Source organism: Manacus vitellinus, unplaced genomic scaffold (genome assembly GCF_001715985.3).
Source record: "Manacus vitellinus isolate BGI_N305 unplaced genomic scaffold, ASM171598v3 scaffold_4_pilon, whole genome shotgun sequence".
Lineage (NCBI taxonomy): Eukaryota > Metazoa > Chordata > Aves > Passeriformes > Pipridae > Manacus > Manacus vitellinus.
In genome coordinates, this window is record NW_021940604.1 from 7,455,822 (window position 1) to 7,471,304 (window position 15,483).

The following is a 15,483-nucleotide window of genomic DNA, read 5'->3' on the forward strand; positions in this document are numbered from 1 at the left end:
TCATATGCCTGTTCCTGGACAATGAATTACTATTGGTATCTGACAAAAGTATTGTTCTTCTGACTAAGCCCTCTCTGCCAGACATCTCAAATACAAATATTTCTTTTGGAGGTTTTCAGGCCTGCTGCATGCTGGAAAAGAAAGACTTCTAAGGACTGAAAGCAAAAGAGAAGCAACGTTTGAGAATGCTGAGAGGAAAATCCAGTCACAAGTAAGATCACCTGCTAGTGCAAAATATGCACAGGTGGTAAGTACAAAAAAAAAATCACTTTAAAAACATAGATAATTAATTCCAATACAGGAAACAATAAGACCCATCTGCAGTTAGAAAGCACAACAGCAGAGCCGCCTTGCTGAAAGAAACAGCACAGAAACAAATGGGTCTGCATGTTTCCAGCAGCCCAAATATAATGGCCCTGGGTGTTGCTGGCAAACTAATGTAATGGGAGAGCCACAGTTGAAGGTTTAACAACCAAAACAAGAGGCAGGGCCAAAAGATTACCGTGGCTTTACAAGGCTGCTCCAGAGCCAATCTTGAGTCTTCTGCTTTCTGCTGGAAGGAACTTTCCCAACAGTTTTAAAAGCTGTTTTATTTGCTTTTTTGAAAACGCCTCTTTCCTTTCTTCTGAAGCACTCTACTGCAGATGCATCAAATACTTTGGCAGGAACGCAGATACCCTCAAAACTGTGGACAGACACTGGCTTGTACAAAGGGCAAATTTTTCCTTCCCTACCATGTTTGTGGTTTAACTTGGAAAAACTAACTGCAAATCATTTTGTCAGTAGTGAGGTTTTATTTAATGCATCTCCAGAGGAAAATAAAAAAAAAATCCAAACCCAAACCAACCCCTTCTCACCCCAGAAATCTTCTCATAGCAGACTGTTTTGATTTGCAGGCTTACTGCTCAAAAGCCTCTTTTAAATGTACAGTTTTCAAATAATATTTTCCCAAGTGTCACACAGTGACAGACTGGCATCATTTTACATCTGCTGTTAGTGGTGTGCCTGCCACACACTTCAGGTTAGGTTCGTGCAAAGTGTTTCAAGCACAGCAAAAGAGCAGGTGACTCATGACATTTTCCATTTTGCAAGTGTTTGAGCCTCAAAGGACTCTGGATCAATACTCTTTATCCCAAGGATGGAATGAGGGAGAGGACAATAAGGCCATGGTGAACCTTGAAAAAATCTGGAGGAACGACCCAATTGATGTTAGCTCCTCTAGGGTGGTGGGCCACAAGAACGAGGGATTTTGCATACTTTGGAATAGTGCAGCAGATTTTCCAACATCTACTTATTCATGGACTTGCTAAAAACATGTGATTCTTTACCACATTATTATTCTTCATACAGGACTTAGGTCAAGTGAAATAATTCCTTGCAGCTGCCTTTTTTAGAAATATCTTTCCCAAATTAACTCACAGAAGTTAGATAAATGTGAATGTGACATCAAACTGTGGACTGAATACCAGTCTTGAAGACTGTAACCATTAGGATAGCTGGTTCTAAGGCAAATAGAAAAAGACACTTTACACCTGGGCACTAATATGAACAAATGGCAAGTAAAACTGCTTTGAGCTTCTGCCATTACATTCTACCTCGTACTGAAGGAGTTGCTAAATGAGATTTGTATGTGCAATCAACTCCCATGTGAATTTATTTCACTCTAGTTGTGATTTGTCAGAGCAGTGATTATGAATGCTGTTTGCTTATTTCAGGCAATTTGATAAATGAGAAACATATTTCCTAGATTAAAGGAACCTACTTTTAATCTTGTGTTTGTCTTATTTTCCCTTTTCCTTTCCTCTGCAATGGGTGGCCTAGGCAGGATGATGGAGAGTCTGCACAGTTAAGTTTACCCTGTACTAAGGTGATCTTTCATTCCTATTATTTTACTGACAAGAACATGTTCATTTTCTCTGAGTAAATTTATAAGTAGAAAACACCTTCTACCTGAAAATACCAAAAAAGTATATTTTTATTTCTAAGTCTAAGCTTGCCATTAACAGCATTCACACAGAATGATACTTTATTCTAGTTGCATTTAATGGGTTCATCGGCTAGTAAGTGGGTTGTAAGCCTCCCAGGTAATTGCCAAGAGCTCTTAAATTAGTTGTAAGTTATAAAAAAGAATACATATTCATAGCTCATCAGGCTTTTCAGCAGCCATTTTCTTAATCCGGCTGCTTTTAAGGGCAAGCCACTAAGATGTTTCAGTGGAACTTCTGTCATTCTCCTTTGTTTTAGCCAGCTTAAAACCTTCTAGACTTTCAGAGAAACATCCTCAAGTCCTGACCATGTACTTTATGAGACAATATTCCTAAAACAATACTCACATTTTTGTGTATCCCAGATGTAGTTGTTCAGGACCTCTCCCACCAAGTAGAATATATTAATAATTACGGTTACAGCTGTAAAAAAGATTATTTTGACACCTGGGCTGAGATGCTCAAGAAGCGGGTACACCCACACTCCTGTAACATGGTGAATCCAGCACACCCTGAAACAAAACAAAAGTAACAAGCACAGACTCTTACAGCCCTGTTTTTTCAAACGTAGCTTGCCCTATAAGCTTAGCTACTGTAACCCAAATAGCAATTATTTGAAAGGCCTGCAAGTTGCAACTGAACTGGAGCATCTGGATGACATCCACCCAGAACAGACATCACAGATGATGAAACTATGACTGATTTCCCACATCCTTACTGCTTTGCTTTAAATTTATTATGAGCAGTTGGCCAGTTTTTGTTTCTGATGTAGGCAGGTATTTCCTTGCTGCATTTATATTTGCGAGGAAACCCCTGTTTTGAGCCAAAGCCGGAAACTGCAGCAGCCTCTGTTCCAGGCAGGTTCTTTATCCTAAGAACATTCAGGGTTCTACAAGCTCTCCTACACAGATCAACACTCCCTACTTTCGGCAGCAGCCTATTTTCATTTCACACACATTTATGTGTTTCTGATGCTTCTCCTCACTACACATGGCAAATGCATCAGTTTTTGGGGTTGCCAGAAATATGTGGTTCAGTTTCTCTTTGAGAGAATAATTTCTTTAGCAAATGTCTTTTGGATTGTTCCTCTTTCAGTTACCTGGTACCATTTGGAATCTAATAATTTTTCTCTAGGTAGGATAAACATTTTTTTTAAAAAACCAAACCAAAACCCACCTCAAAAGTGGTGCCCAGCTCCAGAATCAATTACTCCACAGTAAAGAAAAAGTATTGATGGGGGTTTGCAGGTGACACAGATTTTTAGCATTCAGCTACAGAGAAGATTGTTGGTACACTAATCCAATAGACACTGTCAGCTTTACTGCAGTGCAGCCTGAAGCAGCACTTCAGGTATGTGGTTTTGCTGTGTGTGACTGTAGTGAACACCTGTACCGTCTGATGTAGTAGCTTTTGTGTTGAGATCTGACATGGTGAGTGATGAAGTCAGAGGGAGCAGAGTGAGTCCATATGTTCCAGTAGGTGGAAGTTAAGAAAAGCAAATACTGGCAAACAACTGAGCAAACATCACAGAAGCTAACTGGGTAAAGTGCTCAGTGGAGACAGGCTGGGGCTCTGCTGGGCTCTCTTCAAGAATGTAAATCTCTTCCTTTCTGACCTGGAAATTTGAGAGAGAAGCTCGCAGTGAAGCACAGCTGGAGCACCTGCAATCCCCATTACAGAAGGGGATTTCCATGTCCATATGATTTGCTTCACTTGCTGGTATTTCTATTTGTTTAAGAAAGATTTTTGATCACTAGATCAGCAGTAGGCTCCTAAAGGGCAGAGATACAGAAGTCCACTCAAAACTGAAATAAAATTCTGTCACAGAGAGAGTACAGAATCCCTGTTAAAGGATTCTCCATCACCCTTGAAATGTACATGCTTGTCATACCTTCCCTCCTCCTTGGAAAAGCTTTTATTACAGCCAAATCCTTAACAGCTAGACACTTCACATAGGAAATTACACGTGTCAGTAAATTAATCTGCACGATCTAAATGCAGATGAAAACCCCTTTCTCCAAATCAGTTCACATACGGAAAATTATCTCTGTACTTTACAGTTATTTTCCCCAATATTCTTCTGTGACAGAATTAACCCGACAAGATTAAGGTTATCTATGAAAAAATAAAGTATTCCTGTGTAACTCATGGTAACAGGGGACACCATGTTCCATGATCAAAGAAAAAGATGAGACAGTTGGGTAGAGGGCAATGAGCTGTCCCCTACTATGAGGCTGGCTTAGCGGGGAAATGTCTATTATCACCTAACAGTTTTCAGTTTCATTGCTTTTGTTTTATGATCATTCTGTGAAAAACAAGCTCCAAAGACAAAGACTGAAAAAGAGCCGGTCTTGTTTTTCACTTATTTTCTCTGGTGTGATGAAACTGCCCAGTGCTATAAAGCACCTTTACAGAGAGACTTTTCAAAGGACCTTCTAAATTGCAGCTATATAGCCAACTTCACAAAACAAGTAGAAGTGGCATTTACTAGAACGCATTTATGCTCGAAAGAGGAAATCTTTTCTAAATCCAACCAATGAGTCACTGATGAGCTCCTGAATGTCAGCAATCTTTGGTTAGTTCAGAGTTTTTGAGTACAGCTCATGCACTCTGCTCCCTGCTGCCCAGCACAGGAGCCCCTTCCCTGCGTGGTGACAATGCTCCTGAGTACAGTGTTGCTATTGTATGCCTGTCCCTGGTGCAGTCACACTGTAGGAACTCCTGCTTTGAGTACAAGAGGTACCGAGCATCACTTTGGAGACAATAGTCACAAAACCACCTGATCAGCCACCTGATCTTTCCTAAAATGAACTGCAACATGCTGCTCCCTACATTGGGATGGAGTAATATTATCTTCTCTCCACTGAGCAGTGACACACTGACTACTCCTGCATTGTCTATACTACAAATGGGAGCAGTAAAGGGACGACTGCTGCCATGGAAACCTCACCTGATGGCCTTTCTTAGTTCCTGCTAGAATACAAGCCATCTCAAGGCCGCACAATAAAGGGCTGATCAACCATTTGCCTAAAGCTTCCACACAAAATTGCTGATTACTAATGTTGATGAATGCCTTCAATGTTGCAGTTCTAGTAGTCATTATTCCTGTCCAACCTCATTATTAGTTAAACACAGGGAAGCATGCATTAAGATTTACTTAGGAGTGCAAATCTAGATCCATTTGAAGACCTTGTTATTGAACACATATAAAAAATGGACCGTTTAGATAAAAATAAACTGAAGAGCAAAAGTTTAAGCAAAAACTGGACTAGCTACTTTTGAGAAGATAAAATTAACTTGAACCTCCCTGTGATTTGGTACTGTAGCAGCCCACGTAGACATAACCATGTGTTTCCAAAGATGAACATGTTACAGGTCATCGAGCTCATTCAGACATTTGTTAGTAAAAGGAGAAGGAATGGAAATATTCACACATTGTATTCAAATTAAAATGCCTGTTAAAAAAAGTGGTGATTTTCAGAAATTTCCAACCAGTTGGTGTAGAAATCAGAAAAAGCTATTTGAAAATGCACAATATTGCTTCTTTTTAACAAATCTGTCAAAAAAATCTGACTTTGTAGCTGATTTTCACTTACTATACAGTGAGATGTTGTATATCTCTCCTATCAAAGCAATCAGGAGAAAATTAAAACTATGCAGAGAAGATACATATACATTTCTTCTCTGGCTATAGCTCTTTTGTTAATGAAGAAAACTACTCTACCTGTCACTTTAAGTAATGCAGCTGTTACAAGAGCATGTGTAAAACCTTAGTCCTGGTAGAATCAAGTTCACCGTGTGGATATAAAGGCAGATAACCATGACACCCCATAGATTTTGCAATAGGACACATTGCAGAAAATGGTTGCCCCTTCATAATGGTTGCTCTCAGGCATCACAGTTCATCAGCATTTTGTGGTCTGGACTATGAGAGAGTCTCCAACCATTTCCTGCCCAATTTGAGTCCTTCATCATAGTCCGCAGCCATCAACAATCAGTACTATGTGTTCTGGAAACAAGGACTATCAGGTAAGGGGCTGTGTAACTTTTCTAGAGCAATTGATGAGAGGACACAGAATAATAATGCATGACATAAAAAGTCTGAAGAGCTGCCAATTCTCTTCCACGTAACAGAAGAATCCTCTCAACACAACTCAGAGACAAGAAATTCAAATATGATAATGGAAATATCTCTCTGAATGATACCTGGAATGCTCTGGAATAATACCTCTGGAATGCTCTAGCCTGTCTTTCAGTGAGACATCACTGAAATAAAGACATTCAAACCAGTTTTGAAGTATACAAGTCTGGAAGTCTACTTAGTTCACTCCTTTTCTCTAGGCCACATCATGCAACTCTAGCAAGTCTCAGAAGTCTGGAAACTGTACAAGCAATAAGAACACGTACAGTTATGCCTAGAGTTCAAAGTGTATGAAGTATATAAACCACCAAGACTAAAGGATCCAAGCATCTACTTTTTGACATAAGTTCTGGAAGAAAACTTCCCTTGCAGGCTGGTTGTTTCATAATGGCCTGCTAAAATCTCCTGAAGTATCTGACATTAGCTATAGCTGGAGCATGGATACATGACTACTGTGATTTACTATGGCAGTTCCTTTCTGGTTACTTCTTGCAGCAGCAAATCCTTTTCCAGATTTTCAGTGCTCTTCATATTTCCAGTGACTGGCACAAAGGAAGGCTGAATCTTTGGACCCAGACAAATCCTAGACCAGTTCTCATTGTGGCTACTCTTTAGCAAACAACAGAATATGGGCATTTTCTACACCTTTATTCCATGATCTTTTCTAGCATAATTCTTTTCTTTCTCCACAAAAAGTGAGAACTTTACCCGGAGCTATTAAACTGTGGAATGCCTTCCAAAGGAGTTGATGGACTTACAGCAGCTGAGTCACTCAAAACTTGAACAAACAAATAATTTGTGGTTACAGAATATGACCAATCCTGCGCTTTCAAGGACCGGAGCACAATGACCCACACCAAATTTGTTCTGCTTTTGGTTTCTAATACTGATTGATGTGAGGCACATTTTCATAAACCCCCACAAAAACACAGGGTAGCTTGTTCTGCATTTAATTAGAATTCTTAAGATCTCAGCCACATTAAGATTCTGGGCTTCTTATAACAATGGCCAGCCAGGTCTAAATCACCTACGCCAGGAATGTACATAGCTTAGAAATTTTAAAGACTAAAAAATAAGTTCAATATACAGTCATCATTTAGGAAATAACAACAATCATCCACTCTTCTTCCATTTTCTTAACGCCAAATTCTTCACCATTGATCTGAGTGGTGCTGAACAATACATGGTCATACAACTGTGCTACTGCTTTGGAGTGGCTTATGCAGTCAGAAGAAGACAAGCCCTGGAAAACTGCAGTTCAAATAATGTCACATGAGAAATATACTTGGCATGACATGGTGCTGGCATCCTCTGGGAAGAACAAAGCTTAGCAGAAATTTGTGTTTATGTACAGGTAGCTAGAATGACAGAAACTTAGCAGATTCACTGCAAAGTGTTGTCATCTCTGGAAGTCATCTATTTTGATAAATAATTTTTCATTTTAAATATAGTAATGGTTGCTATGACTTCTTGAGGTATATTTTAAGGAGCTGCACAAATGAGAACATATTACCCATGCATGTCATCTGTGATTGTACTGTTGCTTTGACTGAAACATTTGAGGATGTGGAGGTGAAGCGGAGCCAGAAAGTAACAGTCCATAACAGCTATATCAGACCTAACAGGTCCATACAGCCTTTTCTCATGGAAGAAAGCATTTCTGTACTCCCACCCTCCTTCTGGGTCAGCTACAGAGGACACTTATCTTCTCCTGGCCTATTTCTGTTGCTTCTGTTTCTTCCTACTCTTTCCTGTTCTGGGCAGCTCTGGCTCCAACTCTTTTCTCCTCCTCTGCATTGTCTCATCTATCACCCACCTCTACATCAGCCTTCCACTCTCATTTCAAAGTCTGTCTCTCTCTCCCTCTCCCAGCATTCCCCACTTACTTGCATGATCTCAACTTTGAAGCCGCTGACCTGTGAGCTGCACATTTCCTTACTCATTTCTTGTTTAACCCATAATTCTAGTTCATCGCTTTTACTTGGCCCCAGGACTTTTTATTGTTTTTTTCTCTAATCAGTGATTCTCTAATCTCTATTGAACTTCTGTTCTCAGTGCTCACTTCCAAAAGCATGCATGACCCTCTCTCTACATGCAGACCTTAGCAGAGCCATGTTGTGTCTCTCCTGCACCATCAGCACCAGCAACCTCAAAAACCCTCTGGTTTCTCAATCATGCTCTTCTTTTATCGATATGACTGTCAATTCTCACCAGTTTCACTCTCTAACTCTCCACCCCTCTCTTCTGAATGTCAAGGTTTGTCCTAACAGTCTGCACCAACAGCTGCTCTTTTTGATCTTCCTCTCCCTTCTATGGAGAATTGCTAGTGGAAATCCTGCAGCAAGGCTAACAGAATCAATCTCAAATTCACTCCAAATCCTCAGCATACATTCCTTTCTTAAATTTGTTCAAGAAGAACTCAGCAAATTACCTCATCTAAATCTTCTCCCTCAGCAAATCTACAGAACCCTCTTGAAGTCACTTCAAGAGAAACTTTATATTCAGATGAAAGTTTAAAATATCTTTAAATAGATTTATCAAAGAATGAAAGAATTAATCAAGTCCAAGCTTGGCACATGTGGAGGCAGATCCTAGTGGATTTGAGTTAGCAACAAGAGAGCAGAACAAGTCTTTTGCTCCCAAACATATAGCTCAGCACAACTAGAGTGGCAGAGTCAGGATCTTAGGGTCTGTTCTTTTGACATCCTAAAGTGCTCAAAAGCAGAGGGAAAAACATCTTAAATAAACGTATTTGTCTCAGTTTATTTTAGGGACATATTAGGCTCTGATATTAGTTACCATGAGGTCATTCTTGTTACAAGGAGCAATACATTTCTGGCTCTTTTCTGTTCCTTGACAACCACTCCATACATCCATTGGCAGTATTTTCTGGTAGTATTGGCAAGCGCTTCGGTTTTCTTAGCACTGTCTAGATTTAACAATTCAATACAAGCTGTGACTTTTTCAAGCCATGCTAAATAAAGCCAATAGGCCTTTCCTATCTTGTCCCATGGCCTTGATCCTGAAAGTCCATGTATGGTCTGCAACAGGCAATGCATGTCTGCGAATGCATGGCCTGAGCACAGCTCCCTAAGAGCATGGGAGAGCTCCCTCTCACAGAGAGTGCATGAGCTAAGTGTGCCTACTCAAATACTCTCTGACTGCAAAAAATTAGAAAGAAAAACAGGAAAATGTTTTACTCTTCAAGAAAGGATGTTTCTCGGATAACAAGTCTCTGAATCATGCTCAGGAGATGCTAAGTTATTTAGCTATGTTCTTCCAGTTTCGGTGTTACTATTCAGAATTGTTTGCCTGTTTTCTCGTTTACCAAATATATATATAAAAGCTTGCTATTCCACTGCCTTTTTCATATGAGAAAGGTTCAGTCACATATGAAATAACAAGCTCTGTTCTACTTGGAGTTGAAAAAAATGCATTCACAGAATCAATCCAAAACAATATCCTGCTGTATGTTCCTTTACAGGACAAAATGCAACACGATACATAAAACGCAGCACGGTAAGAAGGTTTCAGCTGAGGTGGGAAGAGAGTTCAAAACTCAAGAGCAAAACATAGAGGATATCTGATTAGCAACTGTCTTTTGCTGAGAGCTGCAGTGAAAACACTTCTGCTGAGGGAAAAAATGACATAGGGAAAAAGACAAATTCTCAAGTGGCAGATCCCTAACTTCTAGTTAAAACAACATAAACCGAGAATTAAGCCCCAGCAGAGGACCCATGGACAACCATAGGTACAAAGGAAGTTCTACCAGGCTGTATGTAACTATGTCATTTGCAGGTGTAGTCTTATTGTAATACCCTTGTGCTAACCTTGAGGGTTCTGCCAACACGGGAAGTAAATCTGAATTAAGCAATTCCAAGCCCTCTGAGTGATTAAGGTCTCTACTTCAATCTGGTCACTTGGCAGCAGAAAGACAGTGAACCACAGCTGTGAAAGGTAGGCACACCCTGAGTGAGAAGGATAAAAACCCCCTTACTCTTCATACTTTCTGGTAGATTTTTCCGACCTGTGAATGTGATATAACATATTCATATAATCAAGCCAAGGTTTGGTTTGCAGATAGAAGATAGAGTCTTCTGCACCTGCAGGCTGAATTCACACAGAACTTGCAAATGATGGCACAGTGTAGCTTGTGTCTGCCTCCACTCTCCCCCAAATACCTCCTTTCTTAACAGTCGAAGGAGAAATGGGATGTAAGTGAAGAATTTAGCAGGATAACCTTTAGGCTGAATAAGCAATTGTCTCAGGCCATTTATAGAGAAATCACAACTTGGAAAAAGATGAATTACTTGAAAGTAGCCCTACCTATTTTTAAAATAATACTTGTGTAAGCAAAACCAATAAATAGCAAAAGCAAAGGATCATAGACTGTGACTGGGTATCTGCATAGTAGTTTATTTCTGAACGCAGAATCATCTTCTGCTTTACTAGTCCTACAATTTCCTTTTACCTTGTACTTGTAGCTGCAGGATGCAGATGCACTGTAGTAGGCAGAATCAAGCTATATGAGTACCACACTGATACTGTAACATATTCTGAAAAGATTTTAAGACACCTCTGGGTTTATTTCACTTGTAGAATGGATTGTTTCAATTTTATATTCTTATTAAATACTATTTCATGTGTCTATTTAGATGATTTTGAGAAAACAGGAGTTGCCATAGGAGGTCAGATCACAGGTACAGTAACTCTGCCAACCTGTCTCCAGCACCATCAGAGGAAGGTCGAGAAATATCACAGCTAAACATTACTATATATGGGTTAAAAACATAATAACTTTTTCCTGCAGGAATAATAATGTGTCTTTTTGCATGAGGCTGCCCTTATCTTCCAATTACAAATATTATTCTTTTTTAAGAAGGGTATGTACGTTTGTAAAAGCAAATGGTAGAATGTGACTGTTGTCCTGAGACACAACATCCCACTTCAGCTGGATTATTAGCATTTTATGATCACTCAGTGTGCATGGATGTCTATGAATAATGATCTCTCTCTCTCTCTGGACTGAAGGGACAAAGTGCATAGTTGAAGCAATATGATAGTACTGCCCTGAGCCCATGTTCCTCTCACATTAATTTTATCTCACTTGATTGGTGGAAATTTTGGAAAATATCTTCTTAGCTGAGAGGGCTGTTATGAGGTGAGAAGAAAGAACATGAGAAGTAAACGGGGGTCATGAATATTTGCAGAAAGGATAAAGGATGGATCATATCAAAGGAGCAATGTAAATAAAACAAAGGTTTAGTGAAAAATAAAACGCTAGGATCACCAAAGTATATTAACTCTGTCATGCAAGACAGATGCTTGATTAGAAAGCGCCAAAAGACTTAATTTAATGTTGTATAAGAAAGATAATTTCTGTTTTAGTTTAATTTTTCACAAATATTTTCTTTTCTTAAAACAAATTTTAGAGTGTTTGGATTACTGACTTATTCTGTAATCAATTTTACAGAAAGAATTTATGAACTAGTAAAGAAAAAAGAGTGTTCTATCTTTTCTGTTGATGCTTAAATACTGATGCAGGAAATCATTTGCCTATTCTCAATTTTATGTGATAGAACAAAAACCCTAAGCAATAAAACTAAGGTCCAAGAAAAACATTTAGCCTGAAAAAAGGTTGAAAAATGTACCCTTGGAAAGACCACTGCTTACATGGGATTGTTCAACAAATTCCTGTTGTGTGAGGTTTGGCATATACTTTCTAAAAATATAAGCATCTGGGGAAACCAGACAAAGCCCAGGTCTTGGACCAAACGAGGCATGCAGCGTGAATCTGTTAGTGATTATATCCATAATGAAATATGTGCCCAAATTTAGCAGTACAAAACCCCCAATACAATGTGAAAACACAGCATGTACAGCCCTTACCATAAAATATAGCCAACAGCGAAGGTGCACACTGCAGCCAGTCCACAGCTCCTGCTGGGATACTGATGATGTGTTGTTCTCATCTCGATTAATACAAAGGGCAAAACTGTTGTGTGCTGGAAAAAAACCAAAACATTGGGGGAAAACAGGTGATACAAATGGTTCTCACTGTATTTCCATTTCAATTCTATAATAAGAAACTTAATCACAGAAGTCTGAAGACAATTCTTTATGGTTAGAAGGACAAGGTAAAATGACTCTTATAAAGCTGATCAATAACCCAAACAATATCATCTCTAAAATATCCAATTGTTCGAGAGAGTAGAGGAAAAATGAGTAAGCAGAATGTGCTTTTCCTTTTGTCCGGGAATCCAAGAACAGATAGTGAGTGAAAAAGGGATGTGGCACAAGGGGACATGGGTCCCAATCCCACTCTGGTCTTACAGTTATCTGTGATCTTTGCCATGTCACTTCAGTTATTTTGACCACTGAAGTTAGGAGACAATGCATCTGATTTCCAGATACTAAATACAAACAATGCCAAATGAATGAATATAAATGGAAGTGTTTAATGCTTCTGAGAATTAGGTTTAAGTGCATCTCAATCTGGGGACTTGAAAACAGGTGATGTATTTTCAAGTGATAGCCTCAGGACCTCTGTTCCTCCATCTGCAAGACAGGGACCAATTATCTTCAGAAAGGTGTTGTGAATTTTAATTTGGTACTTGTTGTGCAAAATAATTTAGATTCCCAAATGAAACATATGAAAGCCAAAACCATAAAAACCATTTTCAGCCGCTTGTCTTTATTTAGCTGTGAAACTACTTATTTTGTCATTTTCCCATACACATTTCCTACACTGCCCCTTCTGAGAAGGCCTGTTCATCCAATTAATGTCAGCAGCATGAAAAACTGCATCCAGCCTGCCCCCAACACTCCATGTCTACATTTCAGAGTGCTGGCAGGCATGAAAATATACATAAGTGAAGAACAAATGTGCCAAGAAATAAGCCCCATCATTCCTGAATATACAGCTCACGTAGGACCAGCATTGTTGGTGATTCCAGAAACATAGCCTGCCTTGCCACCATGGGGCCAAGTTATTGCTGGTGTCTCAAGGGAATTACTTCTGCTGAGAGCTTGGCTCTGGGGCTTGGTATGACTGTGACTGTGAACTGTCCTGCTCAGGCCACAGAAAGGTCTGCAGGTATAAGGATTGCAAGGGTAGACTAGGTCCTAAACCAGGTTCAATCCTTCCCTCAGTACTTGATCATCAACTGAAAAAGAAAGTTATGGCATACACTGGCCACATTCTGCCATCAGATGCACACATGAAGTTCTGTGGGAAGCTGGAGGGGCAGATTGGTAAATCTGTAATAACTACAATGTAAACCCACACTAACTTTCACCAATGTGAAGACAGGACAGGCACGGAGTAGAAATACCCTTGCATGGATAACAGGTTCAAATGAGAGGAAACAGAATGGAGTCTGAGCCTTTAACAACTGCAGAGAACAATTGTTTGAATGGGAAATTATAAGATAATGGAAATGCTCTCGCTGAGAGATACAAAATAATTTGAATTGGATAACTGCTCTGATTTTTGAGGCATTAGTAATTAATGAGTAGCATTTGGAGAATGTCAGGTGGATAATACAGCAGTTAGGGGAGCTTTCAATTTCATCTTTTAACAACTTGTTCCACCCCCATCCCTATAAACAGCATGAATCAGCATCAAGGGAATGCAAAGATGTTTTATATGTGGTCTGCTATAAAGGTGGCCACTATTACATGAGAGGTCTATAAACTGGGGAGGACCTTCAGAGTCTGTTAACAGGGACTAACAGCAAAGCAAGCTTGGGAGATGCACCTGTCTTGCATCTGTATGGAAAAGGTCCCCAGGCAGAGATCAGTACCTCACTCTGCAGAGCCCCAAAGCAGGGCAGATGGAGGCCGTGCAGATGCCCTGCATCCATAACTTCTTCAAGGAAAAAGCCAAAGGACAACAAAGACTATTATCTCCAAATCTCACCCTTGATAATCCTTGTGTGATCCAGTCACTTAGTTTTAATTCTTCACTATACGGATGATGGTTACAGACCTCGTGAACTCCATTTCTCAACAGAAATGTTTACCACTTTAGATACTGCTTGCTGATGAGTTCTTCATTGATGATAACAACTCAACAGCTTGCCAATTAAAAAGTAGTTAAAATAATTTTAGCAATCAACCCTCGATCTAGAATAGTCTTCTCCTTTCTCTCTTCCCAGTTTCTGTGGTTGTATAATAAAATAGGTTATTATTTTCCTAAATTCTGACTTCTGTTCTTTTCTAGAGGTAAGGGATGGAGGAAAAGAGGATAATGAACTGTATCAGTAGAGACTTTGTACACAAAATCCTGTTAAAAGTACAGTGCAATTAAAAGAGTAAGGAGAAAATCACAGATGTGTCTTTAATCTCAGTTTGTTAGAGCGAATGTCGATGCTATGTGCAAACACTGCAGCTTTACAAATACAGAGTATGAACCTTGGTTTAAAATGTTCTAGGGAAAGTGTCACTCTAAAAAGCAGTTTCAGATCCTTTACCAAATTACAAACAAGATAAAATTTCCCTTTTCTACATTTCAGTCCCTCTGAAAACCCTGATTTAAAAACCATGAAAATTTGTAGGCGGGGATACCTTCTGTCCAACAGTGCCAATTAAAACTCTAGACTGATGCACAGTGAAGAGGAGCAGGGGTGAAATGTGCTTGCAGTGGAATCCATCAGAGGTGGGAAAGCTGCGAGAGGCCTAAAATTTCAAATCCTCCAATACTAATAGCATTACTAATCAATGCTCTATTGATAAGACACCTTTATTATGGGCTAAGTATTTACAAGCAAAGTTGCATTTTTACCTGGATATCTTACTCTGCTCCCACTGAGATCAGCTGCTCCCATGAGACACTTTTGCCTGTATGACTGTGCTGACACTAACTCAGTTGGCTACAGCCTGGTGCTAATAACACCGAGGTTGTGGGCTTGACCTCTGTATGGTCTGTTCATTTAAGAGCTCGACTTGATGATCCTTGTGGGTCTCTTCCAACTCGACAGTATTCTGTGAAATCTGCATGCTGAGCAATGCTGTGGCCACATCAGGGAGCACCATCTCCACTCCTGGCAAAGCAACACTTGCTGCACATGTTCCCTGTGGTGACCACAGGCTCGGGACAGGCCCCAGCCCTGCCCAGGCAGCAGCAAAATGAGCTAATGAACCCTGTGGCTGGCTGCCTGCCAATGTGCCCTCCCAGCCACAAATTCTTTTTTTCCTCTGGAGTGCCAAGTGATCCTCAGACCCGTTTTTAACCCCTCTGTGAAGGATCCATCTGCCAAGACCACCTTGTGAGTTGAAGTGTGGCCATAATGTGACCCATTACGTGACCACAGCATTGCTCTGCTCAGACCCTGTCACTGCCTACCCCTGCTGACA

General features: G+C 39.9%; 1 protein-coding gene across 1 annotated transcript in view; it reads right to left on the bottom strand.

The window, feature by feature from the left end:
- Window positions 1-15,483, bottom strand: part of AIG1 (androgen induced 1) — an 86,026-nt gene that overhangs the window by 1,362 nt on the left and 69,181 nt on the right. The window contains exons 4-5 of the mRNA XM_029962793.1: window positions 12,016-12,131; window positions 2,334-2,497 (exon numbers count right to left, since the gene is read on the bottom strand). Of these exons, the coding sequence (XP_029818653.1) occupies window positions 2,334-2,497; window positions 12,016-12,131 (280 nt within the window). The remainder of the gene's footprint in view (window positions 1-2,333; window positions 2,498-12,015; window positions 12,132-15,483) is intronic.